At 33.2% G+C, this 19,648-nt stretch overlaps 2 protein-coding genes across 2 annotated transcripts in view; both read right to left on the bottom strand.

Annotated features, from left to right (window-relative positions):
• Nucleotides 1–4,237, bottom strand: part of LOC128182042 (uncharacterized) — a 28,110-nt gene extending 23,873 nt beyond the window's left edge. The window contains exons 1-2 of the mRNA XM_052850645.1: nt 4,110–4,237; nt 2,114–2,291 (exon numbers count right to left, since the gene is read on the bottom strand). Of these exons, the coding sequence (XP_052706605.1) occupies nt 2,114–2,140 (27 nt within the window). The 5' untranslated portion in view covers nt 2,141–2,291; nt 4,110–4,237. The remainder of the gene's footprint in view (nt 1–2,113; nt 2,292–4,109) is intronic.
• Nucleotides 4,238–6,485: 2,248 nt separating this feature from the next.
• LOC128180857 (DNA excision repair protein ERCC-5-like) lies at nt 6,486–19,593 on the bottom strand. The gene is made up of 14 exons (XM_052849020.1): nt 19,393–19,593; nt 17,071–17,246; nt 16,425–16,657; nt 15,942–15,996; nt 15,520–15,663; nt 13,034–13,868; nt 12,340–12,617; nt 11,336–11,455; nt 10,756–10,969; nt 8,936–9,080; nt 8,240–8,328; nt 7,989–8,091; nt 7,337–7,421; nt 6,486–7,247 (listed from the first exon to the last, which is right to left on the bottom strand). The coding sequence occupies exons 1-14, from the start codon at nt 19,478–19,480 to the stop codon at nt 6,792–6,794; spliced, it is 3,021 nt and encodes a 1,006-aa protein (XP_052704980.1). The 5' UTR covers nt 19,481–19,593; the 3' UTR covers nt 6,486–6,791.
• Between the last annotated feature and the right edge of the window lie 55 nt (nt 19,594–19,648).

The following is a 19,648-nucleotide window of genomic DNA, read 5'->3' as shown; positions in this document are numbered from 1 at the left end:
ACAAGTCCAAGAGCGTTTTTACATCAAGCAACAAACTAGTCCAAGAGCGTTTTTACATCAAGCAACAAACTAGTCCAAGAGCCCGTTTACACCATGCACCAAACTAATTCAAGAGCGTTTTTACATCAAGCAACAAACTAGTCTAAGGGCGTGATTACATCAAGCATCAAACTAGTCCAAGAGCTTGTGTATACCATGCACCAAACGAGTCCAAGAGATTGTGTATACCATGCACCAAACGAGTCCAAGACCGTGTTTAAACCATGCACCAAAATGAGCATGTTTACATGATGTATCAAACTCAAACGATATATATAAAAATAAACATGTTTACAGGATGAATTTTTTGACTTGAACGTGTCAAAATTGAATGTGTTTACATTATATGTATATATGTACATAAATCAAAATTAAGTTCGCTTACATAATGTAAGAGTCTGGAAAATGCTTAAAAGGACCAAGACACAATTTGGGATTAAAATCATATTTTTATTTTTTATGTATAGAATGGCTTACTAATGCATTTAGAATGATTGACTAAAATGTGAACATTAGAAGTCAAAATACTTGTAAGCAGAATACAGAGTCAAGAGATCATTGTTATGTTAACAAAGTTTGAGTCATATATTTGTTTACAAATATGTAAAGTAGACAAATTACCAATTCTTTAACAAAATGGCTCGTGGAAAACAAACTAAACCAATTCAATGTGTTCATAAGTAATATTATCAATAAAATAAGCAACATCTGATTGAAACTCATACCAATATAACACATATGTAAACACTGACAAGATTCGACCTTTGTTTACATAACAAAGAATTATAAACTATGTATCTTTCTTGTAACTTGATATTTTACTTCTAAATTTTAACAAAGCATTACAAATGCCCATATTAACCATTCAAGATATTAGAAATGGAAAAACAAAATTTAAAAATTCTGTGCTCAAATCGTGTACAGGTCCCTCTAAACTGGCTTTAAACACAAAAACATTATTTTATGTATTGTTAAAATATCTTCCTTGAAATATAATTTCATTCATAAGAGATCGATATCAACTTTCAATTACTTTATATGAATTCACATGACATATGTATACACGAAAGCAATCTGAACACGCCATGTAAAATGATAAAAGATGAGTTATGATAAAGAGATGAAGTATACAAGGGATATCGAACTGTACAAATATATATCGTATAAATTTTCTTAATTAGATAATCTATATGTCGATGGCTATTCGTATTTATAAGTAAGCTGTTGAAAGGTAAAATAAACTTCAAATCAGCTCTAATCTGGCTTTTGATCACACAATTAAATTTAATCTGCTTTTGAATTCAAATACTTGGGAAAGTGAGGATAAGTTTAAACAAATATGTAGGCAATGTGACAATCATTAATACAGTGTTTTATAAATTTTCTTTCTTTGATCATCATGCTACATTTCCGCAGTGGTTGGGTTACATGGAAATAATTTCAATATAAAGTATGTTTCATGAATGTTTGTTAAAAACTTTATTGGTGCTTATATATAACTTCAAAGTTTATATTACAGAAATACGTAGACGTGTGAATGTTCTGTTTGCCTCTTCAGAAACAATAAAAACCATGAATTGTATCAAAAACACATTTTTAGTGGATTGTAAAGTAGCCCCAATCTCTCTCTCTCTCTCTCTCTCTCTCTCTCTCTCTCTCTCTCTCTCCTTTTACACTAGTTGAAAGACGTGTAATGTTTAATGAAATCCAAGCGATATAAATTGTAATTTTTGTATCTCATAGAAGTTAATTACCAATATATGCAATTTCATTTGAACTTTTGTATAACATCAATATGTAATCATCGTATACACGCAAAAACGTGTTCACAGTAAATAAAAGCTATTACAGACGAATATCAATTGCGTTACTAGCGGTACGTATGTCCAAAAAATAGTTTTTCTTCCTTGATAAGTATAAAAGTGTTCATTACGTTTTGAAGTACGTAAAATCAAAATCAAATTTTTGAAACAACGAGCAAAAAGTTTTTTTCATTTTCCTATTTTTACTTACTTTTGTTGTAAAAGTTGTTGTAAAAAAAAACAAAAAAAAAAACCAAAAAAAACCACGGTACCTCTTTTCCTGTTGGATCAAGTTCCATGATGGTCCCGTCATACGATGTGCCCTATAACAATGTTGCCATTTCCTCTTCATGTGCCTTTAACTCTTGAGGTAACTTGCAATTGACAAATTCGTTTGTGTGTACTCGTATATGTGTCGCATGAGATTAAAAAGTCCTGACGAATTGTAATCTGTAGAATAACAATAGGGAATTCTCACAAACATTTAAAAAGACGTCCACCACAATTTAAAAAGAGTGTCTATGTACCTGTAATCAAATGTTGGACGATCCATTTTCGTTAAACGAACAATAACTTTACTTTAAACTTTAATTTTGATCTTCTGTGATCAAAAATAAACACATTGGGTAACCTTTTCATGGAGTCGTCCTTAGGATAGTCTCCGAAATAACAGATAGAAGAATCTTTTAAGTCAACAAAAAATTATAACAAAACATCAACTTACCATTTATAATGACCATTTTTAATGACATGACCGGGGCAAAAATGAGGTGGAAAAATGATGGGATCGGGGTTACTGGTGATCATTTTACAACATCGGTAGAATAAGGCAACATTGATGGGGTTTTCAATGACAAAAATAAGGTCATATAATATTGTAAGAAAAGATATATATCTTTATTTGATTTCAAAGTGATGATATTTAAAAGCTGGATCTTTGCTTACTACTTTGAGAATCGAACAGATAAACTAGTATATGTTTTCGTAATCTATTCTTTGAAATGAGGACACAACAATGACGCGTGTAATGATCAAAGACAAGGCATGATCATCAATCTAATTAGGTCAAATCCATGCGTAAAGTCTCTCTCTCTCTCTCTCTCTCTCTCTCTCTCTCTCTCTCTCTGAGTTAACAGTTCGTCGTTAATCCTTTATTTATTAGCTTAAGATATTTTATCAGAGTGAACTTTTCCGAGGGCATATCACGTTTGTCTTTACCAAAATGGATAACGGTATTAAATAATTCATGTGGAAAAACCGCTCTCATTAAGATTTTTCATTAATACTATCCATTAATGATTTATATAGATATTTAATAAAAGAAAGGTATTAAAAAAAAACCTCAGACACAGCTTAGCACAACCAAACCAAGTATCATGTTTTGTCATTAATTAATCGCTTAAGTATCACTGAATAGTTTGCGCATTATATCTGGAAGAGTTTTTTTTTTTATGAAACTATAAAATGACATGACACTCCTCGAAAACAAACGCAGTTGGTAATATTGGAGACCTACGTATATGTTCATCGGTTTTGACGCCAAAATCGGAGAATCAATCTCAACTACATGATGTAAAAAATAAGCAATGAAATCCAAGTCAAATGTAGATATATTCAGTTCATCAAATTCTGAGTTTTGTTGGAAAATAAAGGTAACGATTGTGAAATGGAAAACAAAGTCGTGTTAATGTTCGTGGTAATAAGTCAGACCATATTATGCTGGCTTGTTTAATCTTTTAATATTTCACTAATATTTTTCCCAATCGCATTACTGGACCAAACTAAGGAAAGGATCGTAAATAAGAATGGATAAGTGGTGATTAAATTTGTATAAAAAAGATTTGTGATATAAGAGAGAGAGAGAGAGAGAGAGAGAGAGAGAGAGAGAGAGAGAGAGAGATTTGAGACATAAAAGTTCGTGAATAAGACTTGATTAAGAACAATTCAAAATATCCTACATGTGGAGGTGAAGTTGTTGTAGGAAGTTATTCCTTTTTTGTCTTACTTGAATTACGTAAAAAAAAATGGTTGCTTCATAATGCGCCTAAATAATCAAGAAAATGCTATATAATAGATAATAAATAATATCTTAATATATACCATAACAAAAATTGTCGAATTTTGTTTTCATCGACACAAAACTCTGTAAAACATCGGGCAATGCAAAAAAAAAACCACCCCAAAACAAAGCAAAACAAAACATCAAACAAACAAACAAAATAATCCAAAAAACAAAACTCAACATTTTAAAAAATAAAACTAACATACCTTTGCATTTAGTTTGACCAGCTCATAACTCCAAACCAAATGTGAATAAAGTTTATCAAAGGTCTAAGATCTTGAGTATAAACTTTCTCTGATCGAGACTTTAAAGTCTTAGCGCGATTTATAAAAACATCTACACAAAAGGCTTCAGGATTAGGTATTAATTGATATACATGAAAAGATATTACTATACTGACATTAAATTGACCGGACCTTTTATATAAGAATGCATCAGAGACCAATACCTGGTAACATTATCAAAAATTACGGACCCGCGGTGAGGGACAACCGCTACACTGACTTATTAAAATATATGTAATCTCGTTTTCAAGGATATCTGTTTAAGGATCTCGAAGCTTCATTTAATTCAAATAACTTAATTTTACGCCGAAACTTTATAACCGCGTTGGCTTCTCTCTTGAAAACATAACCAAAGTTGCCTAGAAGCCCCCTCCCCCTAAATGACCCCTCTCGGTCACCCCCAATCCTTTAAGAAACCCTAACATCGATGAAATATTAAACATGCGTTCCTAATAATCGGCATTTATGATATGTCCATCTCTTGAAAAATATATAAAAAGATACCTCTGAGGCAAACGTCTTGAATAGATATTTTAAAAATGTGTATTTTAAACAAGTTTGTCATATACGGAATAAACCGATTGCTTAAATTCTCTCGAAACAATTTTGCTGTGCAGAAGTATCTTAGATTTTACTACCAAAAAAAAGTATTTGAAAGGATCAAGTCATACAGATTGTTTATAAATCATTTTAATATAATAACAATTGACGTACTTCAGTGAATTACATAACATGTATAACATGTATAACAATTAACCCTTTTTCTATTAACAACCAATAAAACAAGCAGTGTAATTAAATAGATGCGGATGCACAGGTGTTTAAATGCCAAGTTGTTTGTATGTATAAATTACACAACCGCAATTTGCACGTGTAAAAAATAGGCGCCCCCGACGACCAAACGCCATAAAGCTAAACAAAGTTTTACGTAAGTCTTCTCGATTTATGAGTCTAGCAACCTCTTCGCAGACAATTTGCTTGTTGTCTTTATCATTATATAAAAATATTAAAATCCGTCCGTAGGCCTCCCGAGTCACATCGCTCACCTGAATAAATCTGTCTTGAATTAATTTTAAAAAATCGCAGGAACCCCCCCCCCCCAATAATAATTAAGAAATAAGGAATCATTCTTTGACTATTATGAGGTGATAATTTTGGTCGGGGCGTGATCAAATCCAATAAAGCCCGAAGGGCTTTATGATAGATTTGATCACGCCTCGACCGAAATTATAACCCCATAATATTCAAAGAATGATTCCTTATTACTTATATTTATAAAATTTTAAACCATTATACGATTAAATAAGCAAATCCTGCTGGCGCCTCAATTTGGCGTCATTTGAAGTTATGGGTTTTATAGTACAAAATCGATAGGTAGTGTTATCACATGCAAAGACACTGGAAAATGTAAATATAAACAATAACAAAGAAAACAATACAATTGCTCAGATGGAGGTTTTCTATAAAAGTATCAATCAAAAGTTACTGATGACTGTTTAAATTTATTACCTTTTTTATAGTTACCCAACAAACTCCAACAGTAGTCATTTATTTAGTCTTGTCCTTCTAAGATAAACACAGTATTAAATATATGTAGTTTAAAAATTTGCACATTCTGATGTCAAACTAGCGGTATTCTTGAAATTTTCTATATGCATACTTGTTTTTTCCCCAAACCTGCAAGATGCCAGTGTGTGCATCTCTACAAGAACTTGCTGCTAAAGCCTATAGTAGATTGTTGGAAAGCCATTTTGACAAACGAGCGGCAATACTTGGCATCAAGTGTCTTGACCAATAATGGTTTATCATTTTACAAAATGCCAGCATCAAATGTAAATGACCATGATGCACATCATCTCATTATACTTTTCAGATCATAATGTTAAGTCTCTATGGGACTTCATTACACAAAAACTGAATTTAATTTCCAATTATATGGTGTGTCTATCATTGATTAACCTATGTGTAAAGAATTGAATGGAGCCATGATACGAAGTGCTCACAGCACAGGTTAGCTAAATCCAGATAAACAGAAAAAGTACACAAAACTGAAGCAATATTTCATTCAGGCTTCAGTTGTAATAAAGAAGAGAACACAAAATATGAACACATAGTACTGAATAACTGCCATAAATCCACCAAAATCAGTAAAAGCAACCATTTTTTAAAGCAAACAGGAATCCAAGTTAGTCAGCATAAAAGCAAGAACCCAATAAAACAGAAAACATGCCGATTTTATGAAATTCACTGTGCCATGGTCACTTCTTCAGTGTCAAGAACGACAATAAATTCATACAATTCAGTTTATTATCAAATAATTTATTAAATAAATGTAAGTTGTGATTTGATCATGAAAGACAACTGGAGATACATGTAAACTAATCAACTAGATGTGTACTCAATATACAACTAAATTGTAAATTAAATATTTTGAAGATTTGTCCATTCTCATGATTGTATAGAATTCAACATGATCTTCAATGTTACATAAATACATGTAAATAAATAGTTTTTTTTATACAAATGGGCATATAATGTATATCTCTAGATCAATTTGAAAAAAAAAATCCCACAGGATGAATGTACACTTTAGGAGTCAATTTCTCACTTTTGCCAGCTTTCATAGTCCAAATTGGCTAGCATGTCATCATCGTCATCATTGGCTACACCATCACCTTGATCATCAGAACTGCTCTCTGACAAATTCACTTCTTCTTTATACACAGGTTTCCTCATGGTCTCCACTTTCTTAGCAGGTGCTTTGCCCTTGCCTCTTCCTCTGGGGGCTCTGGACCCTTTACCTCGAGGTCTTGAATTGCTTTTGTTGCTCTCTGTGTACTGTTTTGCTGCTAGATTTTTCACAACCCTTGCTCTTTTTGTTTTTTCATCAACTCTCTCTGTTTCTTTACTTTTAGATTCACTATCTTCTTGGCTGCCTGTTTGTTTTTTCTCCGGAGAATCATGGAACTTTTTGAGTGCTCTTTTTAGCCGGACACTTTTCAACATTTTAGGCTCCATGAAGTTTTCTGGTTGAAAGTAAGAATTGATTCGAGTCTGTACCTACAAAGTTGAAAAATATTAAAAGCATTTAAATCTATAGTCTATGCTTGAAACAATTTATCTTATATTTTTTTCATTTCATATCATACCTGAGTTTCTTTGAGTTTCTGTAGGACAGGAAGAAGCACCTCATCTGTTTTGACTTGTGCCCACCCCAGCTTTTCTTTTGCGTATCTTTATAAAATAAGGAAATCTTACAGATTCTTTGATGTTTTCTTGTGGCAATCTGCAGAAATATACTACAGTCAAACCTTGTTGTCTAGATGGGACTGGCTAAAAATTTCGAGATATCCGAGTATTCGAGATATCAATGGTAAATTACTTAAAGTACAAGTAGTTGGGATTTACAAATCACTTTGACATATATGCATTGTATTCGAGATATCAGTGTTCGATATACTAAAGTTCAACTGTACTCTAGTGTTCTTTCTCATTGTCTGAAGCCATGGTCCCTAGTCAGCAGTTACAATTAGTTTTCACCTATCTGTGATAGCTATCAGAGTTCATATGTGTAATATGTGGTTTCATTTGCAGACTGAAACATTTATTGTTTGTGCATTAGAAATCAAATAACAAAGCATGCATAAACTTCAGTTGGTCTAACAACCAAAGGTTAAAAGGTAAAACCAAATCAACTTGCATTAGTCAATATTTTAGTGAGCTAAAGCCATTAGAAAGCAGTTGTGACTGTAGTTCTTCTTTATATAAATGGTAAGTTTTATCATATCATGTCAAGGATACTCTCTTAGTAGGTCAAGGTCAGGCAGAGCCCAGGAAAAAGCTTCTTTAGAATCATCCACTGTGGGTTTGAGGTAGGCATCCACAATTCTATGATCTGGAAATCCTGCACAGTACAAAATCAATCTATCAATCTGTTTACCCATTATGTTATATATAGTACTCCTCTAAATAAATATTTTTTTCTCTCGAAATCTTACATTGAAATCATGATACTATACTGTAAAACAAATACCGGTATTAAAAATGCTTACCTTCAGAAACTTCCAGTTGTCTTAATTTTGACCGAATTTTACTTATTTTGGGATTCCTTTTGTGTTTCTGAGTTTCTTCCCACCAAGATCTAGATATAAGAGATAAAAATATTCTTTAAGTTTACATGCATGCTATTAATAAATCAGGTGATATTTTTAAAAATCCAAACAGGGACAAAATAAAACAGAAATACCGTACACTCTAAAATGTAATGGCGCCGGGTTCAGAAAGTTGTTGCCCCCAATATCTTATTTTATAAATTGTTCGAAATTTTAATAAAAATTTGTTTAAAAAGCCATTTTTTAAAACAAATCAATAAATTTTATTTATTATAGGTTTCTTGTAGCATTCTAAATGAAATATCTTTAAATATAAAATCTGTAAATTGTATATATATATATAATTTTATTTTTTTTTCTTCAAGACATACTCAATTTCTTAATGGGCTTGCAGCTTATCCAACTTAATGTAAAGTTGAAGCTTAAGATTATAACTTTTGTTAGCGGTTTGAAGCTTACCAAGATTGACTTTAAGGTTTGAACTTTACCTAGATTTTCATGAAAGCCTCAGTGGAGCTTAGGCCTTAGCCATACTTTTATGATAGCCTGAAGCTTACATATACTTACAGTCATGTACTTGAATGCTTTAAGTTTTTTTTCACATTTCTCTTATGTTTTAGAGCTTAGTTAACTTACTTGAAGGCTTGGAGTGCAGAGAAGTCTGCAGCTGGGAATTCACTCAGAATCTCCATGGCTGTTACAGGTCCCACCCCTGAAATCCCGTCTGTATAGTCACTCCCACACAGTAATGCCATGTTGATCAAGATCTCACGGTTCAAGCCTGACAAAAAATACTTGAGTCATAGAATCATCTCCGATATCTATCCTGTACATTTCTAATTAAACACAAGGAATTAATATCCGCGTAAAACTGCGAGAGGCACATCTCGCGAATTCTAAATTCTCAATTTTATTTTTCGGACAGACGTAAATTACATGAAACTTAATAAAAATTTGACATTTGCGATTTTATATTCTCATGGCTTGATGAAAAAAGGGTTAAAACACAGAATTAAGTACTCACATAAAATAAGGAATCTAAAGTATACATGTATATTCAAAGGTATTGATAGGGTAAGTTTCAACAAAGGTTCAAATGATCCTATCTTTGATGCCCATGCTCAAACTACTAAAATCTTATTCCTAGTACAATGTATGGACAAGTACAATGGATACTGAACAATATTTCGACATCTATAAAGTTAACTTATATTGTAGACTCCTAATTAAATGGGAGGAATAAATATGCACATTATATTGTGATAAGCATCCCTAACAGATTTTTGATATTTCAACAGTGGTGAATATGAAATCAAATACCAAAAGTTTTGAGCTTGAAATCTTAGCTGATGCGATCAGGTACAAAACATAGGATTTGGAGAATTAAGTACAGACAATTGTGTAAAATAAAGTACATACAGTATGACTGTTCAGCCATATTAAAGGAACTTTCACCTAGAAGTAACTTTTCCCTATTATCAGGTAAACTTTAACAATTTTCACAATGATTTAAAAATTACAATTATTACAAATTCAAATTACAACTAGAGCAAAGCTCGTTGCAAAGCAACGAGTGGGTCTTCCGTTGATGTCGGAAGTAAAGCTTAAAGTTCCTGTAAGAAGCAGTGCTCTTAAACCAATTAACAAGAGTAAATTAAATAAAAAGATAAAAAAAATCGAATTATTCCTGGTACGACTTAACAAAACCCGAATGATTTTAAGTACGAATTAACGATTTCGATTTCAAGAACGGCTTAACAAAAAAAATCCGAATGTGTTCAAGTACGACTTAACAATTATTTTTGGTACGAGTTAACTTTACTTGAAACATTGCGCTATTTTTTAAACCAAGGAAGCGGAATCAAAATTTCCAGAAAAATCAATTTTTAAACCCCGATATCTCTTTAATGCATCGTCCGATTTTAAAACGGATTTCAGTGTTTGATTCAGCTTGATAAGCTTTATAAAACACAGATTCATTTTTGATTTGATCAGAAAATTCATTTTTTCGAAAAATTTGTTTCACTTCCGGTTTCGACCGGAAATGACGGATTTTTATTTCCAGCCTTATTGCACATGCAAATTGCCAAATTCATAATCAGAGAAAATTTCAAGACTCTATCTTAAAGCGTTTTTGAGAAATGTCGCGGACAAAATGACTTTTTTTAAAGTTTAAAAATGACGTAACGTCAAAACGGAAGTGACGTTGTTATGGAAACTTTAACATCTTTGAGGCATTATAATTGCACATAATCCCTGAAAGTTTCCTTTCAATAAGTTGAAAACTTTTTGAGTTATGAAGCCGAAAAGGAGTCAGAAAAAAAAGAAAAAGAAAAAAAATAATAATAAAAAGAAACCGAAGAATAACAAGAGGGTCTTCCGTTGAAAACGGAAGACCCTAATTATTACAATGACTTCATCATCATATCTGCACGATTCCTGATTATGTTTCTTACCCAGCTGGCTCTGTATACTGTCATTCATAAACAATTCCACAGTACGATCTTGGTTGAAGAAGTTTTTGTACACACGTCTCCCTCCAAACAGCCAGATGTCGCTGTCATCGGTGATCGTGCCGTTTGTGAGATTGGCCGAGTCGAGCCAGGCACACTGAGCCTCTGCTTCCGTCGGGCTGAGCACAAAAGGCACGCCAAACAACTTCAGCAAATCCTGTGATTAGATGTATAGTAGTCAAACCATATCGTAAGATTGTGGGTTAATATGAATTACTTAAGGGGACAAATAAAGGATCTACTGAGTTATCTACCATGTTGCTTGTTTAGTCTGGTTCCAATATCTTAAATCTTGTTTAATCCTAATTTAGATATACAATCAAATAGTACAAATGTAATATAAATAAATTGTACTGAAATTCTGCATCAGACTGAATGATTTTTTTATGATGGATCATAACCAGTTAAGATTTTCACTGAGGCATTGATAAAATTGTGTTTGGGCAATGCTGAAGAAGAATTAGGAATCAAACTGAAGGTAAGCCAATCTTTACACAGGAGAGGTGACAATCTGAGGACTCACCTGAGCCTCCAGGTACATCTGGTCCGAGAGAGATGCAGCCAGTCTCTCCTGTCTGCCCCTCTCTTGTTGTAGAGCGCGAGTCTCCACTTCCAGATCCTCATAAACTCTGTCTACATCATTCTGGGGAAGAAGTAAACACTAAAATTGATGGGTCTCATAATTTGCAAAAATGGGGTAAATATGTAACATTTTTAATTCAGTAATGTTTTTTTATTTATGTATTAGGGATCGCAAAAAAGTGAAAACTGGATAATCATGAAAATAAAAAGACATAGATGGTACTGCAGAGATTGAAAAATATTATTGCTCGACACGTAAATAGGACTACTTGTTTTTAGATTCCCACTAGTTTATCATAATGCCAGGGTTGTCTCTAAAAATTGAAGTAGAAGGGAGAAATAAAAAAGTAGAAGGGGTTCTGGGAGTCTAGCTTATAGCTAGATTGTGTTTGAAATGCAATAATAGCCGGGTAATTACGTCACTTTAGGCGGGGAAATTCAATGCCTCCCGGGTCTTAGAGACAATGCTGTAAAGTGATAATGGTCCATAAGACATGCAGATCAAAAGATAATATATGTCACCAAATTATACTGTAAAATGCTCATTAGATTGATTTTTTTTTAACACCTAAATTGTTTTTATCAGGGCAAACATATTTACATGTTTAAGTTTACAATAACAATGATAAAAGATGATAAACAAATCAATTTCTTGCTTTTTTTAGCATGGGTTAAGGAATTTTATTGTTCAATAGCCCCTGGACTATCTGTAGTTAATTTTCAAGAAAAATTTCAATCCCTTAATATGTATGGAACTTAAAACTTGAATGCATTCTATACAAGAGATTTTCATGATATTAAAAAAAGTGTTCGATTCCAAAGCCGGCAGATATTTGATAGTGATGATGTAAATTGAATTTTTTAGAAAACAAACACAGATCCCTTTTATTAACCTGAACCAAACTTTCCCTAACATTCATTGGTACCTACACTCTCGCTTCATACCTCTACTAAATCTGTGAACTGTTTGACAAGATCATTGGGCGATTCTGAACTTATCTCTGTAGGGATAGGTTCTGGTTCAACCAGGTGAGTGTACTCGGGTTCAGGTGAGAGTTCTCGTTCAGCTGAACCACATGGCTCCTCTACAAGCTGCTCCTCTTTGTTTGCTGAAACGATGGGGATTTCTTCCTCTGTGGAGGCTGTTGTAAATATATCTGCTGGAAACAGCTCATCTGGACCTATTTTTGCTGGGTCGATGGAAACTTCTATAAATCCCTCATCTACTTATAAATAAAAGGAGCCAAAAAACAATGTATTCCAAACCACTTCACCACAACTTAAATTTCCATCTGTATGAATAATACTAAGGAGACTGAAAAATCATTCCAAAAAAGATATTCAGTTCACAATTAACTTTCTATGGAGTCAATTTATGGTGGAAACTTCAATTCTCTTAAATACCATGGATATGCCGATGTGATTTGGAAGTCATCATCATCTTCTATACTAGTACTTTATTTTTGCAAAAGTTATTTTTCTTTTGGTCTTACTGAGTATCAGATGACAAAGTTAGCCAAATTAAAATGTTAAAACAGTCTATAAGGCAACTATAAATTTTCATGAAAATGTAGAAAAATTCTTCTGGACTTGAAGCTTATTTTGTGTACAACTTGTGTACAATTTGTACAATACACACCTTCAGAGTCACTGGATTCACTGCGATCATGATTTGAGGATTTTCTATCAACATTCTGTGCTAATGGATTCACAGAACCTTTATCATTTTTCTCATGAATTTCATATGCTTTGCTATTGTCGTCACTAAGATTTGCCTCCCTTGGTAAAGATTTGATAGTCTTTGTTTTATCATTCTCTATAGAATTTTCATTTTTGCATTTAGAAACATCAGAACTAGTTCCAATGATTTCAATGTCTTTGTCATGCTTTACATGTTCACCAGTTCTCTCTTGACCTCTGTTGAAATTACTGCTGCCTTCAGAAACAGCATTCTCTTTTTCCTGATATGAATCACCGAATGGTTTATGTGATTTAGAAGAGCAACCTATAGATTTTTCCATAGGCTCATCAACAGTAAATCTTGAAATCTGAGATTCCACATTATTGCTCATATCTTTAGAATGCTCATTTTTTTTATAACCATCACAAGTTTCTGATTCAGAGTCATTTTCTCCAAGATCAATCATAACTTTATCATCCTCCACAATTCTCTCTCCATTTTTGAGATCTTCCCTCTCGGATTCCTCTTCCCTCTCTGCTTCCTCCTTAATTTTGTCTAGCTCCTCCAACTTTCGTTTGTTACTTAATCCCTTAATGAGGATAAAGTGTGAAGAGTCGTCTGACAGAATTCTCTGAGCCTGTATCTCGGTTCCCACTGCATGCTCACCAAGGTCCTGAGTTATCTCACCTGAGATCTGTTTAGTCATTTTCATTCTCACTTCCTCCAATTTATTTGAAAGGTCATTTTGTTTTAGTAATTTTGCCATCTGGAAACTGGAGAAATCATTGGAATCCTAGTAATTAAAGAACAACTCTTTTGCTGTCATTTTTTCATACAGTTAACTGCTATTTTTTATGTATTTTAAACATGTTCATACTGTTAATATGGAAATAACCAAAATTTAGTGAAAAACAACACATAAACAGCATAGAAAATTGATATAGGTTAAAAAAACCCACCACAATATAATCACTTTCTTCAATTCTATTACCCCCCGGTGTGTTCCCGTTTTGCACACATTTGATAATTGGGTATAGAACAATAGGTGTGAATTGTGTTGTGATAGCAATTATAGTCTGCTTTCAGTCAAATATTTTACCTGGATTTTTACTTGTGTTTTATCATTCATTCATCAGCGCCATGAAACAAGAAGAATATAGATATTTTGTTGTGTTTTAGACTAATAACTATCACAATTTTTTCATTTGATAAAATAAAGATCAAATTAATATTTTTAGTCTTAAATTTCCGCTCACTGATAAGAAAAATAAGGATTAGATGATTTGACTTTTACATTTTTGCCCATTTACTTTAAATATAAAACTCGATGAATCGAGGAAAAATTGCTGGTCCCGGGCCAATTGGAAGCTGATTCAATGGATAATTATATGATAAAGGGGAAAACTACACGGACAGTCATATGGGTGTCTCTTTTTACAACTTACATTGTAGATGCAAAATATGTAAATCGCATGTATATAATTGGTTGTTTGGTATCAACAGAAAGATCATTATGAAAAGAAACAGACCTTTAACACAAAATATTTCAATCTTCGAAGTAGCAGCCTTGACAGTAGATCTTATGATCGACATCACCGCTTAGTATATTGCGGGTCACTTTTCTGGATTTTCAAATCAGCAGCTCAATAAATTCCGACAAAAATAATAATTTAAATATTGATTCGATATACCTCAAACTGAAGAAGGTTGAAAATGTATGAATTGGGTCTACATTTGATAGGTTTTGTGAAAAAATATTTTCAGTTTTTGAAGCATATAAAATTGCCTATTTATCATCATATCGTCATTCATTAATTTGTCTAATAGTATTCTCTTCGATTATTCAAGCCACAGCATAAATGAAAAATAATTAGCAGCGTTTTCACTAGACACATTTCCTCCATTTATGTAAGCAAAAGCAATAAATAAATACTAATATATGATATTTTTTCTTCAAACTTGTAGCATGTAAATGTACTTCCTAAAGGCAGGAAGTTAAACAAAAGCACTACATACACAACATTTTTGCAATAATCTTTTTTGTTTAAAGAAACTAATGAAATTGTTGATGACCAAATCGATGTTTAAAATTAAATTCCAGAACATGGATGTCAATTATTATGTAAATGTGCTTCTAGGCAAGTTATATTGTAACATAAAATAAATGTAAATATCAATTGCGAGTAGATATGTTTTATTTATTTCATTGTCAATTGCCCTTACAGGAACTGTGATATAGACTATAGCACTTAAGCAATTATCTCACCTGGTCAAATTCCCGTTTCGCACACATTTTTTCGATACCTAATTTTCAAATGTGTGCAAAACGGGAACAAACCTACCCCCCCCCCCCCCCCGGCAACCTTTTAGCAATAACTAAATAAAATTACATACATGTATTTGATTCCTTAAAAATATCTATTCTGAGGAAACAGTATATATACCTTGGGCAGCTTCAGGTTCGAGTACCTAGTGAGTCTTTTCCTTCTCTCTTTGAGTTCACTCAAAATCTCATGCTGAACCTCTGCTGGTAAACTTTTAAACTCAGCCGAGTCAATATCTACGTCATCCAAATTTTGATACTCATCCTGTAGTTAAGAATGTTTTAGGGACTCAGTCAGGGCCAGCCAGACTTGGCAATTTAACTTATAAAGCTTGTTACTGAAGATCTACGGATTTTGTCGGGTTATTAATATCCATAGAAGGTGAGGTAAGGCTGAGCCTTCTATGGATGTTAACAATTCACACAACAAATAAAGACTATAATAGTGAAAGTTTCCGTGTGTAAGTATTTAGTAAATAGAGAAATAAAAACATACTGAATCCATTACTATTCTGTATCATGAAAAAATCACATAAGGTTTACCTCAAAAATGGTTGCATTTGTAGTGGGCTCTTCCCATGGCTGAATTTCTTGGGCTCTGAAATTGAAATTAACTTATAATATATATAAAATATTTAAATAGCAAATAAAATTCATTATAGGTTTGAATCATTTTGGGCAATATTGTGTCCCTCTGGGGCTCACATATTCAAAATTGCTCTCAACCCCACTCAACATTAATATACTGTTAGAGAGTACCGGTAAATGTTTTATCAAATGTAAACAACATGCACTGTATATTGTGACATTTTAGTACTGAATTACTGTAAACACAATATATTTGGCATGTATAATATCCGGCGGAAATTGTTTTTTCAACAAACTACAGTCTAACTATCAATGTTCAATGACAAAAATACATGCATGGCCTTTAGTGATGAACCTTAATTAAGTGGATCTGGGGTTTTGGCAAAAAATACTAAATAAAATATGCACCCGAATGTACCAGTTATATGCCAACAGTACCTTGCAAACTCCTCTGGCAGGGGAGGTAACTGGAACAGATCTGGTTTCTGTGCGCTCTGTTGTGATTGGCTGGATGTGGATGGCTGCGACACGCTTGAACTGCTGTCTGTTGAAGCATGGCCTTTCTTCATAACCTCCTTCAGAGCGTGGCTCTTTAATAGATTGTCCAGTATCTTCTTTGATGCTTTGTCTCCTTCCACTTCAGCTATCATCTTCTTCTCTCTCCTTGAGGCCTGCGAGAAAGCGAAATAATTAAATATTCTTGGAAATTCTTTTCCTTATCAAACCTATAATATAGTCATTCTATCCAATCTTTCTCAATGTATAAATTTGTTGTCTGATGTACTGAATATTCTTAAAAACATTATATATTAACATAAATCACAACAAAGTTATATATTAAAGAAAAGAGGTTTTCTTTTTAAAATAACAAACCACATAGAAGTTAAACTCTCTTAACTCTTAGTGGGTAAATGTACGGTACGTATTATCTTTCAGAATCCTAAAGTCTGACAATGCAGTGGCATGTAGAAGAGCATCAAAATATTTTTCATACATATTGCACCTTTTGAGAGTATTAATTATAGCAAGTAAATTAATTATGAGTATAACTTTTTCTCCATATTAGAAGCATTTCTCATCTTACCATTGTCTGCTTCTTGAGCTCTGGTACTCTGCCATCAAAAACAAACACTGGTTTAATCTTGTAGTAGAGAAGTTTGCATACTCTGGTGAACAGTACATGCAAATGGGCATTGGATATTGGGCTCCCATCCTTGTTTCTCATTCCTTTAACTGCCTGATGCAGCCAAATACTCACATCTGGTTGCAAATAGTTAAGAATCTAACACAATAACAATTCCTAAAAAGCTTACCAACCCATCACTGTTCAGATCTTCACATTGGCTACAGATACAATGTTTGGATCTTATTTATACCCCTATTACAGATACTTCCAATATAACCGAAAAGGATGCGTGGACTTTTCTGGTATTGTATACATATTGTAAATGTTACATGAGTGAGGAAGATCTGTGGACTTTTCTGGTATTGTATAATGTCAGAATCGAGTTTGGAGTCAACGTGTGGTCCTAGGGCCATGAGTGGGCTCAGTACTATCCCTGTGATGATAGCTTGTTCATTGCTTATTCTCGGTATATATTTGACTTGACTTGATGCTTGGACTGATGCTTTCATCAAATCTTTGTCATCAAGCACAGCTTATTGTCAGTCATATGATATACATGAATTGTATGATGTACAGGACCCATCAATCATCAGTGAAGGTGTCAGTCCATTTATTAAGCCAAGCAGATCAGTCCCTGCTGAGATTACATTTATAATGCATGTGGGATGGTACATTTCTAGTTTTGTTTGAAGACGCGATTACAACATCAATTTTTTTTATTTTTTGCACTTAAAATTTATATCCCATTTGGGCTATTATATCCCAAACGGGCTATTATATCCCATTTGGGAGAGTGGTCCCAACCTGTACAATACCTTACCGAAAGTCGTTTCAGTTGTTTCAGTGTCATCATCATATTTGAATTACAATCACTAAAAAAATATTTCTGTATAACTATTTTCTTTAAGTTCAGCAAACTTGAAAAATAAAGTATAATAGCGAGCACAGCGAGGCGGCGCGAAGCGCCGCTCGCGTAGCGAGCTCCATAGACAACGTGTACGATTGGAGGAAATTCGAGTTGAAATCTGCACATTGTTCAAAGAAAATTTTGTGGACCCGCGTGAAAACGTTCTACTATCCCAGTGATCCTTTGCGGTGCATAGCAACATGGTGGAACAGGAAGCGTTTCTTACCTCTTAATCGCATACATCTATTTTATTTAACAATACAAAATCCTTTAAAAACACGAAAGTAAACAACACATATGCTTACGTAAAAAAAAAAGCTGTACCTATCTGAACTTTTGTTGACATATGACGTCATTTCCTTTCCCGAATTTATCCGAACATTTACGAAAACTGTCGAGAGAAAGAAAGTTAAGTATGACATCACAGTGATCTCGCGCTATCTTTTAGAGGTGGATCAAGCATCTTTACAAGATGTAACATGTAGGAAGTAGGTCTTCTCAGTATCATGCAGTGTTAATGGTGACTCTTTTTGCTGATTAGTTTTGTTTTGATTTTTGTTTTTGCTTAGTAAATACACATGCACATTCCACACTCAATTTACTGTATATTGATCCAATCATATATGCATACGTTAGGTAACGTTAGGTGACAAAAATTTATCTAAAGAGAACATTCTAATTATTATCAGGTTACGTGCAGCCACGTCATTTTGTAATAAATGAATGAAACAAAAATGAGAAAAAATAAACTGTTAAATATCTACAGGGTTTTTTAATAGTTGCATATGTGGCCAAATCTTTAAATAATATTGGATATCACACACTAAAAAAGGGGGAGAGCAAATGTTTACAACGCCGTATATATAGCATACAAAAAATCAAAAAAATTAAAAACAAAATTGATGTTACAGAGGAAAAGAATTAAAACACAAATAACAACAATTAAGGAACAAAATGAGAAATAACGCAAACGCGCAATTTATTGTATACTGATTTAATGATCATTAATAAAAAGCAAAGGAATGCTAAATTAAACATTATTGTATTTACATAAAAAAAAACCCTTAAACGGCTTTGTATTTTACACCTAAATATTTTAATAAGTCTGTTTAACATTTTATTAATGCTCAGTGATACATGTAGTTTGTGTGAGTGTATTAGACCAAGGTGGGAATAAATGTTTGATAACTTCGGGTTTCTAGCTTGCAGTGGTAAAAGTTTTCGAGACAAGGCCAAAGTTTTTGGTTGGGCAAGTCCACACGTTGCATTGAACAATGATGAGAGATGTGTATATAGTCCCTTCTGCGCTTGCCCTAACGGTCACACCGTAAAACATATTACCATGTTTACACAATTTACATGTTTAAGGATACCAACAGCTAAGACTTTCCCCTCAAGTGATTGTAAGGAAACGGGTCGCCCTGTTGGCTGAAGTAGATGCCACAACCCGTGGACTCCCATATTTAGAGTCTTATGTCATAAACACCAAATGACAAATTGCGGATCAATCACAATGGTTTGAAATGAAAACTGTTGATCGTATTACTTTCAGAATTTACTTTCATTTTACTTCATCTGTGTTACCCGAATACCTGCAGAAAACGTGTTGTCAGTAAGCGTTTACGAGAC

Source organism: Crassostrea angulata, chromosome 4 (genome assembly GCF_025612915.1).
Source record: "Crassostrea angulata isolate pt1a10 chromosome 4, ASM2561291v2, whole genome shotgun sequence".
Taxonomy (NCBI): domain Eukaryota; kingdom Metazoa; phylum Mollusca; class Bivalvia; order Ostreida; family Ostreidae; genus Magallana; species Magallana angulata.
Note: the sequence above shows the minus strand (reverse complement) of the source record. Positions and strands in the feature narration are given on the sequence as shown.